Genomic DNA, 17,142 nt, shown 5'->3' on the forward strand with positions numbered 1-17,142 from the left:
AAGACTGAAAAGGAAGGGGAAGAGGAATACACTGGGGAAGAAAAGAAAGGAAGGTGAAGGAAAACCATCTCAGTTAGTTGGTGTGCACAAGTCAAAATCTGTAACAAACAAGGAGGAAAGAGTTTGGGGAGTGACTGGCATTGGGTGTATGTAAATAGATGAAGTATAAGAATATACCCATAAAGCCACCTTAAAATCACCTTCATGTGTCTGGTTCCTACCTTTGTTGAGGACAACTTGACCTCATCTCCCTTCTCTTCAATATGAACAAGGTCTAAGACTATCTTCCATGCTTTTGTCATATTCCCCCTCAGTTACATTGCCAATGGTTACTTAATGACGGCACAGTCCGGCCCCAACTTCTCTGCGCACTTGATCCCTGTCTTGGTTCCCTTTTTGTGGAGTTTCTAGATCTCCTATTGCACATTGGGGATGGGTGGCCACATGTGGCCATTCTCATCAAAGAGGAAAAGGTTTGTTTCCCCCCCTAAGTTTCTGGCCACCCTTTCCCATTTTTTTTTGCAAGGCAATGGGGTTAAGTGACTTGCCCAAGGCCACACAACTAGGTCATCATTAAGTGTCTGATGTTGGATTTGGTTCTCTGTAGTTCCCTTTTCATTTTTATTTTGCATGTCTTTGGGATGGCTCTGCTTGTTTGAATATCTGGGAAAGTTTCTTTTTTTAAAGCTGGTTTTGCTTTCAACTATTTCTCTCTACTTTTGGAGATGACCTTGCTCATAATCTTGTGTTGTCTTTCTTCAGAAAACTATACAGCTTATTTTGTGCTCTAACCCAGGACTATGCAATTTTATTTGTAAAAGTTTTATTGAAGGGGTGTGGCTAGGTGGCACAGTGGATAGAGCACCAGTCCTGGAGTCAGGAGTACCTGAGTTCAAATATAGCCTCAGACACTTAATAATGACCTAGCTGTGTGGCCTTGGGCAAGTCACTTAACCCCATTGCCTTGCAAAAACTTAAAAAAAAGTTTTATTGAAACAACAGACAATATATTTTTCATTTTAGGGAGAGCTGTGTGGTAGCTCGGCTTCATTTACTAAAGTATTTAATAGACCCTTGGGCCAGCCCTGCTCTAACCCATTGTCTTCTGTCTTTGGCAAGGAAATAGAATGTTTGGTCACCAAGGTGCTTTCAGGCCTCTTTTATTCTTTAGGACAATGGATTTACATTGCTTAAATTTCTAGTTAAAATTATTTTACCTGAGTCAATCTTATTTTTGATTCTTGGTTACTTGAGTAGTTTCAATGGGACACTTATGTTTTTCCTTCCTATTCTTGATTTTCTTTTTTTTTTTTCCTTAGGTTTTTGCAAGGCAAATGGGGTTAAGTGGCTTGCCCAAGGCCACACAGCTAGGCAACCATCAAGTGTCTGAGACCGGACTTGAACCCAGGTACTCCTGACTCCAAGGCAGGTGCTTTATCCACTATGCCACCTAGCCACCCCCCTTCCTACTCTTTTCCTCCCTCCCTCCCTCCCTTTCTCCTTCTCTCCTTCCTATTATTTGCTAATCTTGATCTTTGCTCTGAGACTCTAATCATAGGAAAAATGTAAATCAAAACAACTCACTCCAGCCCAAAATGGGGACAGCTCATGGTCGAGGGGTTATGGAAAACCGTGTAGCTTTCCACATGGATACACTGTTGGTTGACCTGGGAGCTAGTCCAAACATTCCAATACATTATTCAAAGAGGGTGAATTAAATCTCCATACGCTTTGGTTAAGAAATCCCAGTGCTACAGCATATATCCAAGGAAGCTGACAATAAACAGTAAGGCCCATATAGTCCAAAGCAAACTGGATGTCTATCAATTAGGGAATGGCTAAACATATTGTGATATGTTAAAGTAATGGACTATTACAGTACCATAAGGAACAATAAATATAAATAATTCATAGAAACAGAAGAAGATTTATATGGACTTCTGCAGAATGAAGTAAGAGGAAGTGGGAAAACATACAGAAGGGATGCAAAACGTAAAGCGAATGAACAATTTTCCCCATCCCCCAAATGAAACTGATGATTCTTTCAATCACAATGACCATATTTGTTCCTGGAGAAGAGAAAAAGAAAAAAAAAAACAACCTTTCTCTCTTCCTTATAGAGGTGGCGTACTTTGGGTATGGACTATTGCATACATTCCCAGACTCACTTTCTGTGCTAGCTAGTTTTTACTACAATACCTTTTCAGCACTCTTTTTGATTCTTTGTTACAAAGGCTGGTTTAATGGTTTTCTTTGTAGGAGTAGGAAAGGGCTACATTTGGAAATGAAGATGATTGCTAAAGTCACAATTTAAATGAACCTTGGACTATTTAGAACATCTCATAAATTTGAGGGAATTCATCCTTCTGATTGGACTTTGTAGTGACAGCCTTTCTATAGGTGGCATGTGTCTCTTTATTTGCCTTCCCCCCCCCTTGCTTGATATTAATAATCAGAAATCTCCAAACCACCATCATTCTGCACCTTCTTTCAAAGAATCCTGTTCAGTTTTGACAGAATTAAGTATTAAAATAATGTTGGCAGGTTAGAGTGCTGATCTAAAACCAACAACATAGCACCTACTCCTTCATTTCACTTTTAAAAATCTCACATGAGGTGGAAGACTTTTCTTGGCTGCTGCCTGTGTGAAAAACATGTGGGGGAATGTATTTGGCCAGGAGCCTGCTTTGAAACAACAGCATGATCCAAGGCTAAGGAGGTTCATGCAGTCATGGGCTGTTTGGATTCCAATGGGATCAGGTAGACCAGGAAGCCAAGGGAAGCCACAGTCGATGGGGGTTCTCTGCCCCTCTGCATCTCTGCCCCATGATAAGCTGGCAAGTGCCCAGCAAGAGGGAGGCTGGAATATGATGGCTTTGAACAGGTGCCCTGGAGGAGCAGATTACAGAATTGGGTGAAAGGGAGAAGGGGACACAGGAGCTCTTTTGGATAGTATTATTGTCTGTATTGAGTATTTATGCAGTTGTTTGTTGCCCTAGAAAGCAAAGTGAAGGTGTGTGTGTGTGTGTGTGTGTGTGTGTGTGTGTGTGTGTGAGCCCAACCCCTCCTTGGGTGGGTGGGCTATTCCTACACTATCCTTCACTCTTGCCATAGGGCTAGAACCCCTTCCCTCTGGGTCACATTTTTCCTCATCTTTGGTTGGACATGAGCTGGTCATGACTATGCATCCTTTTCATTCCACAGATGAAGAAAACAGGCCAGTGAGTAAATGAGGGATCCAAGGCCACTTGGGTGATCAGACTGATCAGTGGTGCAGCAGGATTCAAAACCAGACCCTCTGCCTCTAACACTAGGGCTCTTCTACCCGCCCCATGACTCCCTCACTAGTGCCTTATAGCTTTCACACCCACTTGTGCTTCTCTTTTGCCCTCTGGGGGACCCTCCCATTTGCTTCTTTGGTGACCTGTTAAATTCCAGAATCCCAAAATGTAAAACTGGAAACGACTTCAGCAGCCTCTCCTTCAACCTAGACACAAAAGGAAAATGGTGAGTCTTGATTTCAGGGAGATCATCCAAGTATTTAAAAGCAGGACTCAGTTCTCAAAGTAACTTCCTGTTCTCTTCTCCAAAGGGGAACCTGGAGTCGGTCAGATGGCTGGGTGACCCTGCTCAGGTGACTCTCAGATTCAGTTTCTCATCCGGAAAATGCGAAGAATCCTAGAACACACCTCCCAGGACCCATGAGATGATGGACATAAATTTCTTATTATCTTTAGTTGTTTCTATGTCCATGCACCCGAAGGTTTGCCCACCCAGCTCCATATGTCATGCCATCCATTAAGCTCATCATTTGGTGGCTCCTCTCAGTCTGGAGGGGAATGTGCAGTTCTCCAAGAGGAGGGCCAGGAAGAACACAGACTGGCAGGGAGACGGGCTGGGCTCAGCTCTGAGCAGGGTTGACCTGGATCAGCCTTTCTTTACTGGCAGGGAGTTGGCCAAACTAAGCATTTTGGGAACAGTGTTTGGTTAGAATTGGCTTGCCTGTTTTCTTTATCTGAGTCAAGGAATATTTATCAAATTCTGACTTTGAGCTAAACACTGGCAATACAAATACAAACAGAAAAATAGCCCCTGCCCTCAAAGACTTTCTGTTCTAATGGGAAGCCCTAAAAAGAAGGGGGGCGGGGTGGCTAGGTGGCATAGTGGATAGAGCCTGACCCTGGAGTCAGGAGGACCTGAGCTTAAATCTGGCCTCAGACACTTAATAATTACCTAACTGTGTGGCCTTGGGCAAGCTACTTAACCCCATTTGCCTTGCAAAAGCCTAAAAAAGGGGGGGGGGACGATATGAAGGTATCCTGGAGATGGGGTGGGACATAGAGGAAGTCTGGGAGAATGGAGAAGAATGAAAAGATGGGTGACCTGGGCATCATCCTCAAAGTGGAGGCTCTCAGAGGCACTGGCCAACCAGAGGGAGCAGCCTCTAGGGTGGAGAATCTGGAGGGGATCTTCTAGCATGAGAGGAGAGTCAGCCAGGCAACCTGGAGATGAACGCAGAACTTTATGCATTTACCAATGCCATTCAGAAAAGAATTCAGCAGACTGCCAACGTGGCCAAGTCACCAAACAGGTGAGGAAGCCTCACCCATGAGGGCTGCTGGGTGGGTGGGGGAGCAGTTATACAACTCTCAGAGCTCATCTCCCAAGGAAAGCACTTGGGGAGCATGGTCTGAATCAGGACCAGGGAAGCCTGCCCCATAAGATGCCAGGAGTTCTTGGTCTTGGGAAGGACCAGGAAGAAGTCAAGGTCAGTGCTTGGTTCTGCCCTCCACCCATTTTTTGCTATGATCTAGGGAGACTCCTTACAGCCTCTTCCATAACCCAAGTCTCCTTTGAGTCTATGGCTCTGAGATTTCATTGGGCATCCCAATGGGGAGGGAAATCCCTCTGCAGATGCAGGCTGGCAACTCCCACCCTGGCCCAGTCTACAGATCCCTGGTGTACTGACCCAGCATCACACACCATGTTGGAACAGGAGATTTGAACTCTGGTGTTCCAGATGCCACCACACTCCATCCATTCCTCCATGTTGCTTCTCAGTGCATCCTTCAAAGTTAATGAGCTTTGTGATAGATGAGTCTGAGAACCAGCCCTTCCACATAAGGGCACCTCCTTTACCAATGCAGGTACCTCTTAGGTACTTGCTTAGGGACAGCAGCCCAGAGCTCTGGTAAGTTAGGCTATTAGCCAGTGTTACACAGCCAGGATAGGTCAGAGATGAGATTTGAGTCCTGCTCTCTGGCTCCCAATTTCCCAATCTTTGAACTCAATAGCGACTCATCAATAGGTTACTGGCCATGTCTCCCACATCCGCTACCTCCTAGAGTTGGGAGGGGGGGATGTTCTTGTGCTCCCCTTCCTGTGAGTCCCCTGCAGAATCCCAGTGCATCCACAGAAGTCATTGAGTCCAGGTCACACTGGAATAAGGATCTCTCCTAGGATGTATGGGGAGCTCTGTGACCTTCACTTGGGTGGACAGCTCCAATAAGTGCAAAACCTAAATCTTGATTTCTCCATTTGTAAATGACCTTCCCTCATTCTGGTTCTGCCCTCTAGGGCCTCTGGGGTTTGTGTGTAACAACCATCCCTTTTCAAATACTTGTGTTATTCACCTCACCACACACTCAACATATGGACACACAAATACCACCCAGATAGGCATCCACAGAAACATACAAACACACCTGAATGATCTCTTCCAAACTTTCTTTTCTCCAGGTGTTCTCCTTGGGGGCTTTGCTGCCTTCTTCATACTAAGAGGAAAGGAATCTGCTTTAGGAGAACAGATAGGATTTTTTCCCTCATCCTTGAGAAGGATCAGCTTGACTTTCCATCAGTGAATGGAGTGTCCACACTGGGACTTGGTTTGCTGTGGACTGGGGAACCTAGTCAGCTCAGGATGGGGCCATCCCTGGTCCCTTACTCAGGAGCCCATCTTTTTTCTAGCTCAGGAGGAGCCCCATGCAGTCTTTCTATGTACAATATTACATTCATCAACATTAGACGTAATTTGTCCCCGACCTGCTTGCTGACCCTGGTTTCCTTCATGTGCCTTAATGTCCCATGGTAACAAACCTACTGAGTTCAGTCACAGGACTGTGGGCGCCCTGCTCTAGGTCAGCTGTTAGTCTGAAGACTGACCACACAAAGTCCCCTTAATTCTTTCCATCACTGTCATTACCAACACTGTAGTTTACTTTTCCTTCACCCATTATAATCTGCTCTGTTTTTAAAAATGGAAATGAAAGCCATTTATTTTTGTCCAATCAAATCTTTACTTTCTAGCCAGTGCTTAGAAATGTTCATTGATGAAGATGTTTATTAAGAGCTCTGGGCTAGGCACAGGGTAGCAAAGAGGTAACACACACAGTCCCTGCTCTCAAGGGGCTTACATTCTAGATCGATGCACAAGATGTAGATGTGAAAAGAAAAATGGTGGCACTGGAAAGCAGATGGAACAAATGCCAATGTGGCTCCTAGACGAGAGTGCCCTGAACTTTAAAACCGATTTCCCCTCTATAGAGACTCATTCACCCAAGGAAGTGAGATCAAGTGGGATGAAGATGGTTCCCACACACACCTTCTTTCCACCTCTAAGCCCCTTCTGAGTCTGCAAGGATGGCAGCCATTAGGCAAAGCTTACTCTTTTTTTCTTTTCATGTCCATTGGGTTCTCCAGCAGCCAGTCTGTTCTTGCTGCCATGACTTTTACTGGGCCTCTCCTTTAGACACTCCAAGAGGAAGGCAGCTTGGAGGCCCTGGCCTCCAAATGCTCTGGAGAAGGACAACTGAAGCAGGGGGGAAGAGGTGGCAGGTACATGCCATTCAAGTGATGTGTGAGAGCCAAGAATTCCTTGGACCCCTTGGATACTGACCAACATCACATCCCAACACCCAAGAGGAAAAGAATAAGATCCCTTTTCACAGGAGCAATTTAGAAATTCTCCAACTCTATCCTATTTGCATATATCCATTTAGGTCTATATGTATACATAATATTTATGTATGTATAGGTCATAAATATACATACCTATGTATGTGGATCTAGAAATAATACAACACAATATACTTAGCAACATACATGTCTATATGTGTGATATAGACATAGACTATACGTGTGTGTGTGTGTGTGTGTGTGTGTGTGTGGCTAGTAGAGGCAGCAGGGCATGGCAGATAAACCAGGCAGGAAGGCCAGGGTCCACATCCTGACTCCAAGACTCTTAGCTATGAGACCCTGGTCAGTCCCCTGATCTCTGGGTGCACTAGGCTTTTTCTGTGAAGTCATAGATAGATTGCCATCTGGGTTGAGAGAAGGTCAACATCACAGGCAATTTACCCAGATAACCTGGGTATCTTTAGAGAAACCTGGACTTGGGCTACATTGGTGATGCCCTTTCAAGATGCTTGGAGCAGTTACCTCCTGTTTCAGTTCAGAGTCAGTTGAGTTCCTGGAGATCCATTTATGCTCTCACGGAGCCCCAGGAAGGGATAGTCACCTGCTGTGATCTTGGGAGCAGTGGCTAGACCAGAAGATTTTCTGTGCCTGCCTCTGTGTGCTCTTGGGGAAGTCCCTTAAAATCTGGGTCATCTGCAGGTAGAGGGGAAGGATTGACCCAGGTGGACCAGGTGGCCCAGCCACCAAGATGGTTTGAAGAGAGCCAATCTGTCTTAGGAGTGTGCTGGATGGACACTCCTGAGGTCAAGTCCGGTCCTGCATGACAAGAGATGAGCAAAGAAGCCTCCTTCAGCCTTAGGAATGAGGGCAGTCATGGCCCTCTTTGCCCCCTCCCAGGAAGCACTGAGATAATGGATATAAGGTGTACTCCAAGCAGCAGCAAGAGAGGTCGCATGGTGCAGTGGGCAGAGAAGTCAGAGAGATGAGTCCCCGTGCTTCACGAGCCCCATCCTGGTTGTGGATCCTGGGCCAGCTCACTAGCATCTATGTGTTGCAGAATCCCTGCCTCCAGTCTACCTTGGAAGGCAGGTCTATGACCTAGTGGAATCTTGGGGCCAGATTGGTTTAGGTGCCATTTATTATTTAGAAAAAAATGGCTTTGTATGTTTATAGGGTCACATGTTCACTTAATGAAATTGGATCAACTTGGAGCTAGAAGGAGATCTGAGTCCCCACTTTATAGGGAAATTGAGATACAAAGAGCTGAGGGACCCACCCAGAGTATTTCAGGCAGAACTTGAACCATCATTTCCCGGTTCCAAGTCCAGTGCTCCATGTGCCACACACACACTTGGAGGAAATTCCTGTGTGTCAGTGAGCAAGTCACTTTACCTAGGAGCTTCAACTTTCTCATTGTTGTGTAATGGGAATGGAAGCCAGCTCCCAGAGCTTGTGTCCCCAGGAGGAGCAGCAAGGGCTCACTTCAACTCTGTGTATAGTTCATAGGGTTACAGAAGAAGTGAGAAGGAGGGACTGGAAGACTCTGAAGTGGGAAACCTGTGACCTGAAGGAGAACCTCCCTGTCCATGAGATCCATGGACATGTTTTTGGAAATAATTTGTTATCATGATTACCTAGAATTGGTTTCCTGTATTTTCTTTTATACATTTCATAATGTGATTCTGCCAGAGGGTCTAGGACCCCCTTTCTGTAGCTGTTCCCAGACTCTGGATGCATGGGCTCCCCTGTTTGCAGGGGGAAGTCTGGTCTGGAACAGTTGGGATGTTGACAGCCCAACGTCAGGTACCTTCCTTCAGGCCCTGGGGAGTCAACACTGATGTGGGGATGCACAGGGATTTCGCAGCCCAACACCTATTAACCATAATGGGAATCCTATGCAGCATGGCAGAATATTTATTTCTTAATGTTCTTTTAATGTAACTTTTCTTGGGCGACTCTTTACTGCTGTATATGAAATGCAAGATTCCTCTTTTATGGGCCATTTGGAGTGATGGATTTCTGTTTTTGAATTTCTGTTCCCTTGCCCCTAATGGCCAAGCACCAGTTATGGGCTCATATCCTGGTGTGGAAATAGCAGAAGCCTTGAATTGTCTATCTGCATACTCTACAAAGCAGAGATACAAGGGAAAGATGGACACCAATGGAAGTGTCCAGAGCTTAGAACAAGCCATTGATGTCTGTTCCTCATGGAACTGAATACCTGGCCAGTGGTAGGAACCAGAGTAAAGGCTTGCCCCAGGTAGAGGGAGCTTCAGTAGCTTTCCACTGCTCCTGTCAAAATGGTCCCCGAGGATGTGACACATTTGATTTTTTAACTGGAAACTCACACTGTAATGACTTACAAGCCTCTTCCTTGAAAAACACTCTCTTGCTTCCTCATTGAATGGAAACATCAAGAATCTGGGAGTTTCAGGAATTGGTTGTGATTCCAAGTCCTAGGAAGGGTAAGGGGACCAACTTGTTGCAGAGAGCAGTCTAGATTTCAAGTCAGGAAGACCTGGGGTCACACAGTAAATGTGTGACCATTGACAAGTCACATGCCTCTCTGAACTTCAGTGTCCTCATGTGTAAGGATAAATTTAGAGAAGACTGGCTCTACTCCATGTCCCTATCTCATTTCTTAAGGTGGCTCAGCTACTCCACTTCTGGCTCATTCTCTGGTCAGCAGCATTTCCCACTAAACCACTTCTCCATCCACTCACACACCTTTCCAACTCCACCTCAGGATCTTTTTTCTCTTTTCCTCTGCTAGAAAGGGTGCATCTCAATAGGAGGGGCCATGTTGTTATCTCTCTAGTATTCAATACAATGTCAGACACAGAGTTAACACTTCATAGATGCTCTATCTACTGATCCATCCATCTATCCACCCATCCATTTACCCATCCGCCCATCCATTCACTAACCATCCATCCATCCATTCATTTATCCATTCATCCATCCATCCATCCATCCTTCCCATTCAAACATCCCATTTTTCCATCTACCCTCCAGCCACACCTATTTATCCACCTATCTATCCATCCACTCATCTATCCACCCACCCATTCATTCACTCATCTATCCACCTACCCACTCATCCACCCATTCATTCACTCACTCATCCATTCACCCACCCAACCACCCACTCACCCATCTGTCCATCCCATTATTCCTAACCATCCATCCCATCCACTCATCTACCCATCCATCCATCCATCCATCCATCCATCCATCCACCTGCCCATCCACTCATCCACCCACAAACCATTCTAACCATCCATCCCTCTACCCATCCATTCACCCATCCAATCTGTCAGGTGGGGAAAAACAACACCTTCAGTACCTTCCATACAGGTTATGTTGTGAAGCTCAAGTGAGATGATATTTGTTGAGTGCTCCTCAGACATTAAAGTAGTCTTGTACCATGATCAGGAAGTACTGCTATCAAGAGAATGTCCACATTGAAAACCTGGGGATGAATTCTTATGTGATCCTGGTCTTAGAGGTGGAGGAGCCCCAGAGATCCCCTTTTCTCCCTTGTCAGAAAAGGAATCTGAATCCCAGATAAGTTGAGGGACATCATGGTCACTGAATGGGAATTTGAACCTAGACCCTTTGACCACAAATCAAATGCTCCTTATTACAGCTGTTGTTGGACTGGGAACAGCCCATGAACAGAGCTTACAGCTCTGCCTTTAGAATAATAGTAATAATTATAGCTCACATTTATGTGATACAGAATCTCATTGGATCCTCCCAATGGCCTTAGGAGGTAGGGGCTGTTATGATCCCAAGTCTACATATGAGAAAACTGAGGCAGATGCTCAGGATCACACAACTAGCAAGTGCCTGAGGTTGGGTTTCCTTGCCTCCAGTACCCATGTTCTACCCATTGAGCCATCAATAGAGGTTTTTAAGGGCCGAGGAACTCTTTCAGCTCAAACAGCAGACCAATGTCTTCCAATGATGGGAAAAGTGGTTTGTCTATCTGACAGAGGCATGATTTATTTGAAGCCCTCAGTCACTGGCTCCAGGAGACATGTACGTGATGGAGGGCTGGGTGTTCAGCTTTTTTTCTGTATAATTCTATTATCCCATTAAATATGGAAGGAGAGGAAATGGACCCATCAAGTTCCAGGAGGCAGTGAGGGAGGCTTTTAATGCTGTAACCACAGTTACAATGAGATCACCTTTGTTTCTCCTGGTGATAGAAGTGAATTGTGTTAGCATCTGCACAAACCTCTGCTGTGATCACCAGAGAAGGGTTGAATTTTCATCTTGGTGAGAGAAAGAGTGGAGCAATAAATGAGTAGAACTGAAAGCCACTTTGTGACAAATTAAGAAGATTTGGGACCCAGCCTAGGTCCCTGGACATTATGGATGTAATGTTTGCCTAGAGTCTTTGCATTCAACTCTGTTAAAACCTATCTCCCCTTTAAGGTTTGGAGTGGAAATACTGGTACCATTTTTTCCCATTTGGGAGACCCTTTGAAACCTGGAAAGCTTTAACCAGGAAATGATTTTGGTTGTGGGTGAATTGACAAGTATATGGCATCCTTCAGTAGACCTATCTAAGGAGATTTTCAGCAAATGATCCTGGGCAGGGAGTCCCTACTAAGTTTCCTTCTCAGCATACACACTAGGTTTCTGGGAGGCCGATCTAGATGTTTTCTTGCTGGTGTAGTTACAAGCACCAATGTAGTAAATGCACTTGGTCTATGATTTGGAAGGCATCTTGGGAACCAAGGTAAGCTGGAGCAGGAAACCATTTGTCAAGAGAGGAAAGGCTCCAGGTGGTAGGGAAGTATAGAAGGCCACAGAGAATGGTGGGACCACCAGAGAAGCTCTCCTCTGCCAGTGGCAGCACCAGCACCCAGAGAGCAAAGGACTCACTTTTGGTTCTTACCGAGGGAAGCTGGCTTTGAGCTCATCTCTCTGGTGGAAATTAACCTAGGAAAGGTTTGAGGTATACATGCCTCGAATATTTTTTTCCAAATCCTGTTGGAATATTTTTTCTGACAAAAGACAAATCCTGGAGTGAAATCCAGGCTTTAAAAATATGATCCTACTCTAACATCAGGTCCATGCAAATGTTAATCATGGAATGAAAAATAAAAAAAAAGAAACACACAGAAACATATCAACTTAAAGGGAAGCTGTCCCAAACCATCATCAATTTTCATTCGAGACATAAAGGGTCCTGAAAAATAAAGAATCACATAACTATAGTGTAGAAAAAACCAAGCAAACACTGACCTAAGTGTCGGTAAAAATCCCTTGATAACTAAATACTGTCGATTCGCATTATGAAAGTCTGTGGAAATGTGCTATTTAAAAGTCACATCTAGACTGGTCCAGGCTGCCTTTGACAAATCCTACACAGATTGTTCAGAGAGATGGCAGAAGTCAGGTATTAGGTAAAGATACAGTCCAATAGGCAATGTCCTCTTACAAGGTGTGACTGTCAAGCAATCATGCGCCTTTTCTTCATGGCTCATAAACTGGCTCTGAAGGCAAGGGGAAAAAAAAAGAAACCCAAACTGTTTTCAGCAATGGTGGTATCATTAGGATACCTGAAGCCAACTGCTTTGGAGGAGACAATGCTCATTTGGCTGGATCAAATTCTGGTATATTGGTTTAAAAAGAAAATAATTGGACTGCATTACTTGACAGTCACACCTCATACATTCATGATAACCTCGAATATTGGAGCAATTCATTTCTCCCGGTCCTATGAATTTTCCCCTTCACATTGGCTTGCCCCAAGGGGAAGTTTAAGACCCTGGAGCTCGACACTCTAGGAGATGGAAATCACAGCTTTGTGTGTTCCTTCCTTTTAGAACACCGGTTTGATCTCAGGGGGATTTATAGCGAGTGATTCCGGCTTCCAGTCTGGTTGAAAGAAATGGATATTGAATGCCCGGGCCCAGTTCTCAAAGACACGCTTCTCTGTGATGAACCGGTGATGGCTCCCTTTCCGGCCCCGCTCATGGGAGATGTACATCGTGCATTCATCAGGTCCCAAAGGTTCATAATAGTGATAAGGTACTGAAGGGTGATTGGGGTCCCTGTAAAAAAAAAGGGAGAAAAAAACCCAGAAAAAAATAAGAGGTTGAAGTCAAAGATGTTCCCATGAGGGATGGAAATAATAGGCAGACAAGCTCACATTGTCTTCCCCTCAATTAAACTAAGTATTAGCCACTGTCAAATCAGATATTTAATCACTAAGCATGTGGAGAGATTCCCTGCTTGATACATGAAAATGGTGGCAGCTGCTCAGCAGAACGAGATCCCAAGGGGGCTGTTGGACATTGTGGCCATCACCGGCTTAGGGAAAGGTTTAGACACAAAATCCTATTCTTACCAAATGGGAAAAGACAGTGATTCTGGTCTATTTTAAGTCCCCAGTCATGGGCCCTGAAAAGAGAGGAAGCATGTCATGGAGGATAGGGCAGAAGTGAGATATTTGACTCTGGAATTTGAGGACCTGGGTTCAAATCCCAACTAGGGCTCTTCCTGGATTTTTGACAGTAGGCAAGATGCTTGGCCTACCTGGGGCTTGGTTTCTTTATTTATAAAATAAAAGTGTTTGATTGGACCACTTCTGGATCTATGACCCTATTAACAATAACGAAAGAATCCTTTGTTTCATTCTCTTTGTCTTCTGGACAGACGCTCACGTTTTTAACATCAATATTCTTCCAGTTCTGCTGCGTAGGTTTGAGTAATGGGAGGTGCTGTAGTTTCCCAAAGAATTAAAGTTATGGGCTGACCAATAGAGATAAAGAATGCATAGCATGTGGACCTAAGCCCCAACATATACTGCATTGATCATCAGTGTTCAATAACAGGTGGTGAGGTGAATTTCTCAGGATTTGGTTTCTATGGAAAAGGAAATTAATGCTATGAGTCCTTTTGGCTAGTTCTCAGTTATATTCTGCACAAGATGCTCCCGTTCCACAGTGATTTTAAATTTCTGTCAACAGGAGGAGTGGTATAAATGAGATGATAACAAACACATGACTATAAGAAGAGAAGGGTCAGCCATGTTGCAGAAGTGAAGGCTGGCCTGTTGCATGATAAGGAACCTAGAGTTAGGAGCTCACCACCCTCAGTGGACCCCCAGAGGAAGAATCACAGAGGTTATTGACTAGAACTCACAATCTGAGAGGTTCTGGGTCCCCTTCATGGAGGGAGGACCTGCATCAGTGAGCTCACAGAGAGCATGGAATACCCTGGAAGGCCAGGATGGTTGTTCTAGTTGTAGCCCTGACTTGGAGCATTGGTGCTCCGGTCTCAGGAAGCACTTAATAAAAACTTGTCAGATGAGTTTCTGAAAATATGAATCCCAGAGTTTAGCCCAGATTCTCTTCTACCACATTCCAGCCAACACTAACTTCCCGATTGTGCTCATTGCAATTATTACTGATGCTCTCATGAGAAGCAGCCTGGGGTGGTGGACCGCAGTGACCATTTTCATGAAACATGCCTTCCCTTATCCTGCTCCTACTCCCACCATCTAGCACAGTAGTTCCTATACACCAAGCACTAGGCTAAGCACTTGATGATTATTATCTCACTTAATCCTCACACAGCCTTGGAGGTATGTGCTGGAATTATCTCTATTTTACAGATGCAGAAATCGAAGCCAATAGAGGCTCAGCAACGTGTCCAGGATCCTATAGCTAGTATCTGAGGCTGGATTTGCACTTTGGTCTTCCAGGCTCGGTGCTCTATCCACTCGACTCCCAGCTGCCACTGCCTCATTAAAACATGCCTATATTAAATTTTCACCTGCTGGAATGAACCACACAGTTTATGTTATTTTTGGGGGTGAGGATGATGTTACTTCCTCATCTCCAACCAAGGAACTTGAAATGAGCTTGGGTAGTTCCTCAGTCTAGTCAGGGTAACCTTTCTTTAGAATAACATGTGGGTATTTATTTTTTTCCAATTACATTAGAGATAGTTTTCACCTTTCATTTTTCTAAAATTTTTTTCCTTCCTCCCTCCCTTCCCACTTCTTCCCCTAAACAGCAAGCAATCTGGTGAAGGTTATACATGCACAATTATGTTAAATATATTTCCATATTAGTCATGTTGTGAAAGAAGAATTCAAAGAGAACATGGAGGAAAACCATGGAAAGAAAAAACAAAAACAAACTAAAAAAAGTGAAAATTGTCTGCTTTGTCTACATTCAGGTTCCATAGTTCTTTCTCTGGATGGGGATGGCATTTTCCATCATGTGACTTTTAGAGTTGACTTGGATCACTGGATTGCTGAGAAGAGCTAAGTGCATAACAGCTGATCATTGTTGCAACATTGCTGTTCCTGGGAACTGTGTTCTGTTTCTGTTCATGTCACTCAGCATCAATTTCTAGAAATCTTCCCGGTTTTCCTGAAATCTGTTGGCTTCTCCTTTCCTCCGGAATGATAATGTTCTGTCTCATTCATGTACCACAACTTGTTCAGCTATGCCCTGGGTGATGAGCATCCCCTCCATTTCCAATTTGCCACCCCCAAGAAGAGCTGCTCTTAATGTCCTTGGGCATGTGGGTCCTTTCCTTTTTTATGCTCTCTTTGGAATTTTGTCACCCTTTAGGCATCATTCCAAGTTGTTCTCCAGAATGGCTGGATCAGTTCAGAATGCCACCAACAATGGAGGAACTGGTGGTTATGAACCACCACTCCATGTGAGGCGGTAGCCCCTGTGATGCTTACCTCAACATGGAGAGGTAGGCATTATTGTTATCATCCCCAGTTTATAGATGAAGAAACAGGCCAAATGAAGTGACATCTGAGCCAGGATTTGAACTTGACTCCAAGTTCAATACTCTATCTACTCTACCAACTAGAAACTGCCATAGAACAAATCATCTTAATCATAATAGCCACCATTTATATGGTGTTCACTATGTACCTTGTCCCAAGTGAGCTTTAAAATGATCACATTGGATCTTCACAGCAACCCTGGGAGGTAGGTGATATTATTATTCCCATGTTACAGTAAAGGTTATATGATAAATAAAGGGAATATGACTTGCCCAAGGTCACAAGGCTGATGTCTAAGACAGGATTTGAACTCAGATCTTCCTGACTCCAGGTCCAGTACTCTATCCACTGAGTCATCTAGTTCAGTGGGGAAAATAGATGGTGTAGTGAGTAGAGCACCTGAAGTCAGGAGGACCTGAATTGAAATCTACCTTCAGATACTTTTTAGTTGAGTGACCTTGGGAAAGTCACTTAACCCTGATTGTGTCTCATCCAGGGCCATCTTCATATCTGGCCACTGGACCCAGATGACTCTGGAGGAGAAAGGAGAAAGTGAGGCTAATGACTTAGCACAGCCCCATACTCCAATCCAATTCATGTGTTTCTCATGGCATCACCTTCCTGATGCCATGGTCTTCTTTGAGAACAAAGGAAAAACATCATCATGATGTGGTGCTTGAGCCTGGGATGTTGTGGAGGGGGTACTTGCCTGGTCATAGATGGGGCAGCATGACCTCTTTCAGTGGCTGGTGGCTACCTAATTTCTCCTATGCCATTTCATCTTCTTCCTCCTGCCACCAGCTACTTTCTGTCACCCATTCCACCTCCAAACAAGAGCAGCAGAGGCAGAAAGCCTTGGTGACAGGGCACCAGAACCTCTTAGGCTTTCTACCTACCATACCTGAGGCTTTACTTGAAGGATGGTTTGGGCTTTCCCAAAGATGCTCATCTGGTTATGCCTCAAGAACTATTCACTTTGCTTAGAAGGGATCAATGCACAAATGGCTTTTAGAGAACCAACTTAAGCTATCTGGGGGCAAAGATGGAAGTCGTTCATCAAAAAGGTGTAGAGACTGTGCCTCTGATGACAATAAACCTTTAATCTACCTCATCTTCAGGTTAAAGTTCCTGTCTGTCATGCATCATTTAAACTGTTTCTTCATTCTGGCTTGGGAATATTGTTGTATTAATGCATTATGTTATCCACATGCCTGCCTCATGAAGGGTATTTGTTTCCACTAGTATAGCAAATGTTTTCAAGAAAAAAATGGAGCCCCGCTGGCATAACTTGTTCACTTTTCCTGGAAAGTCATCATCTTCAAGTTTCCAGGGCAACTCAAATAGAAATGATATTCCATAAATTCAAAATCAATAAAATTTTATCTACTTAAAATAATGTAATTGACATTTTGTTTTTAAATCACGTATATTTCCTAACAGAACCTTTCCTC

General features: G+C 44.3%; 1 protein-coding gene and 1 long non-coding RNA gene across 2 annotated transcripts in view; one reads left to right on the forward strand and one right to left on the reverse strand.

The window, feature by feature from the left end:
- The first annotated feature begins 991 nt into the window (after positions 1 to 991).
- LOC141512307 (uncharacterized) lies at positions 992 to 17,015 on the forward strand. The gene is made up of 4 exons (XR_012475444.1): positions 992 to 1,408; positions 3,205 to 3,507; positions 3,593 to 4,591; positions 12,759 to 17,015. It is a non-coding gene; the product is annotated as an uncharacterized LOC141512307 (long non-coding RNA).
- The window catches only part of ST6GALNAC5 (ST6 N-acetylgalactosaminide alpha-2,6-sialyltransferase 5), a 303,483-nt gene continuing 298,838 nt past the window's right edge, over positions 12,498 to 17,142 (reverse strand). Inside the window, exon 5 of the mRNA XM_074221141.1 lies at positions 12,498 to 12,986. Within this exon, the coding sequence (XP_074077242.1) occupies positions 12,755 to 12,986 (232 nt within the window). The 3' untranslated portion in view covers positions 12,498 to 12,754. The remainder of the gene's footprint in view (positions 12,987 to 17,142) is intronic.

This window comes from Macrotis lagotis, chromosome 2 (assembly GCF_037893015.1).
Source record: "Macrotis lagotis isolate mMagLag1 chromosome 2, bilby.v1.9.chrom.fasta, whole genome shotgun sequence".
In the NCBI taxonomy this organism is placed as follows: Eukaryota; Metazoa; Chordata; class Mammalia; order Peramelemorphia; family Peramelidae; genus Macrotis; species Macrotis lagotis.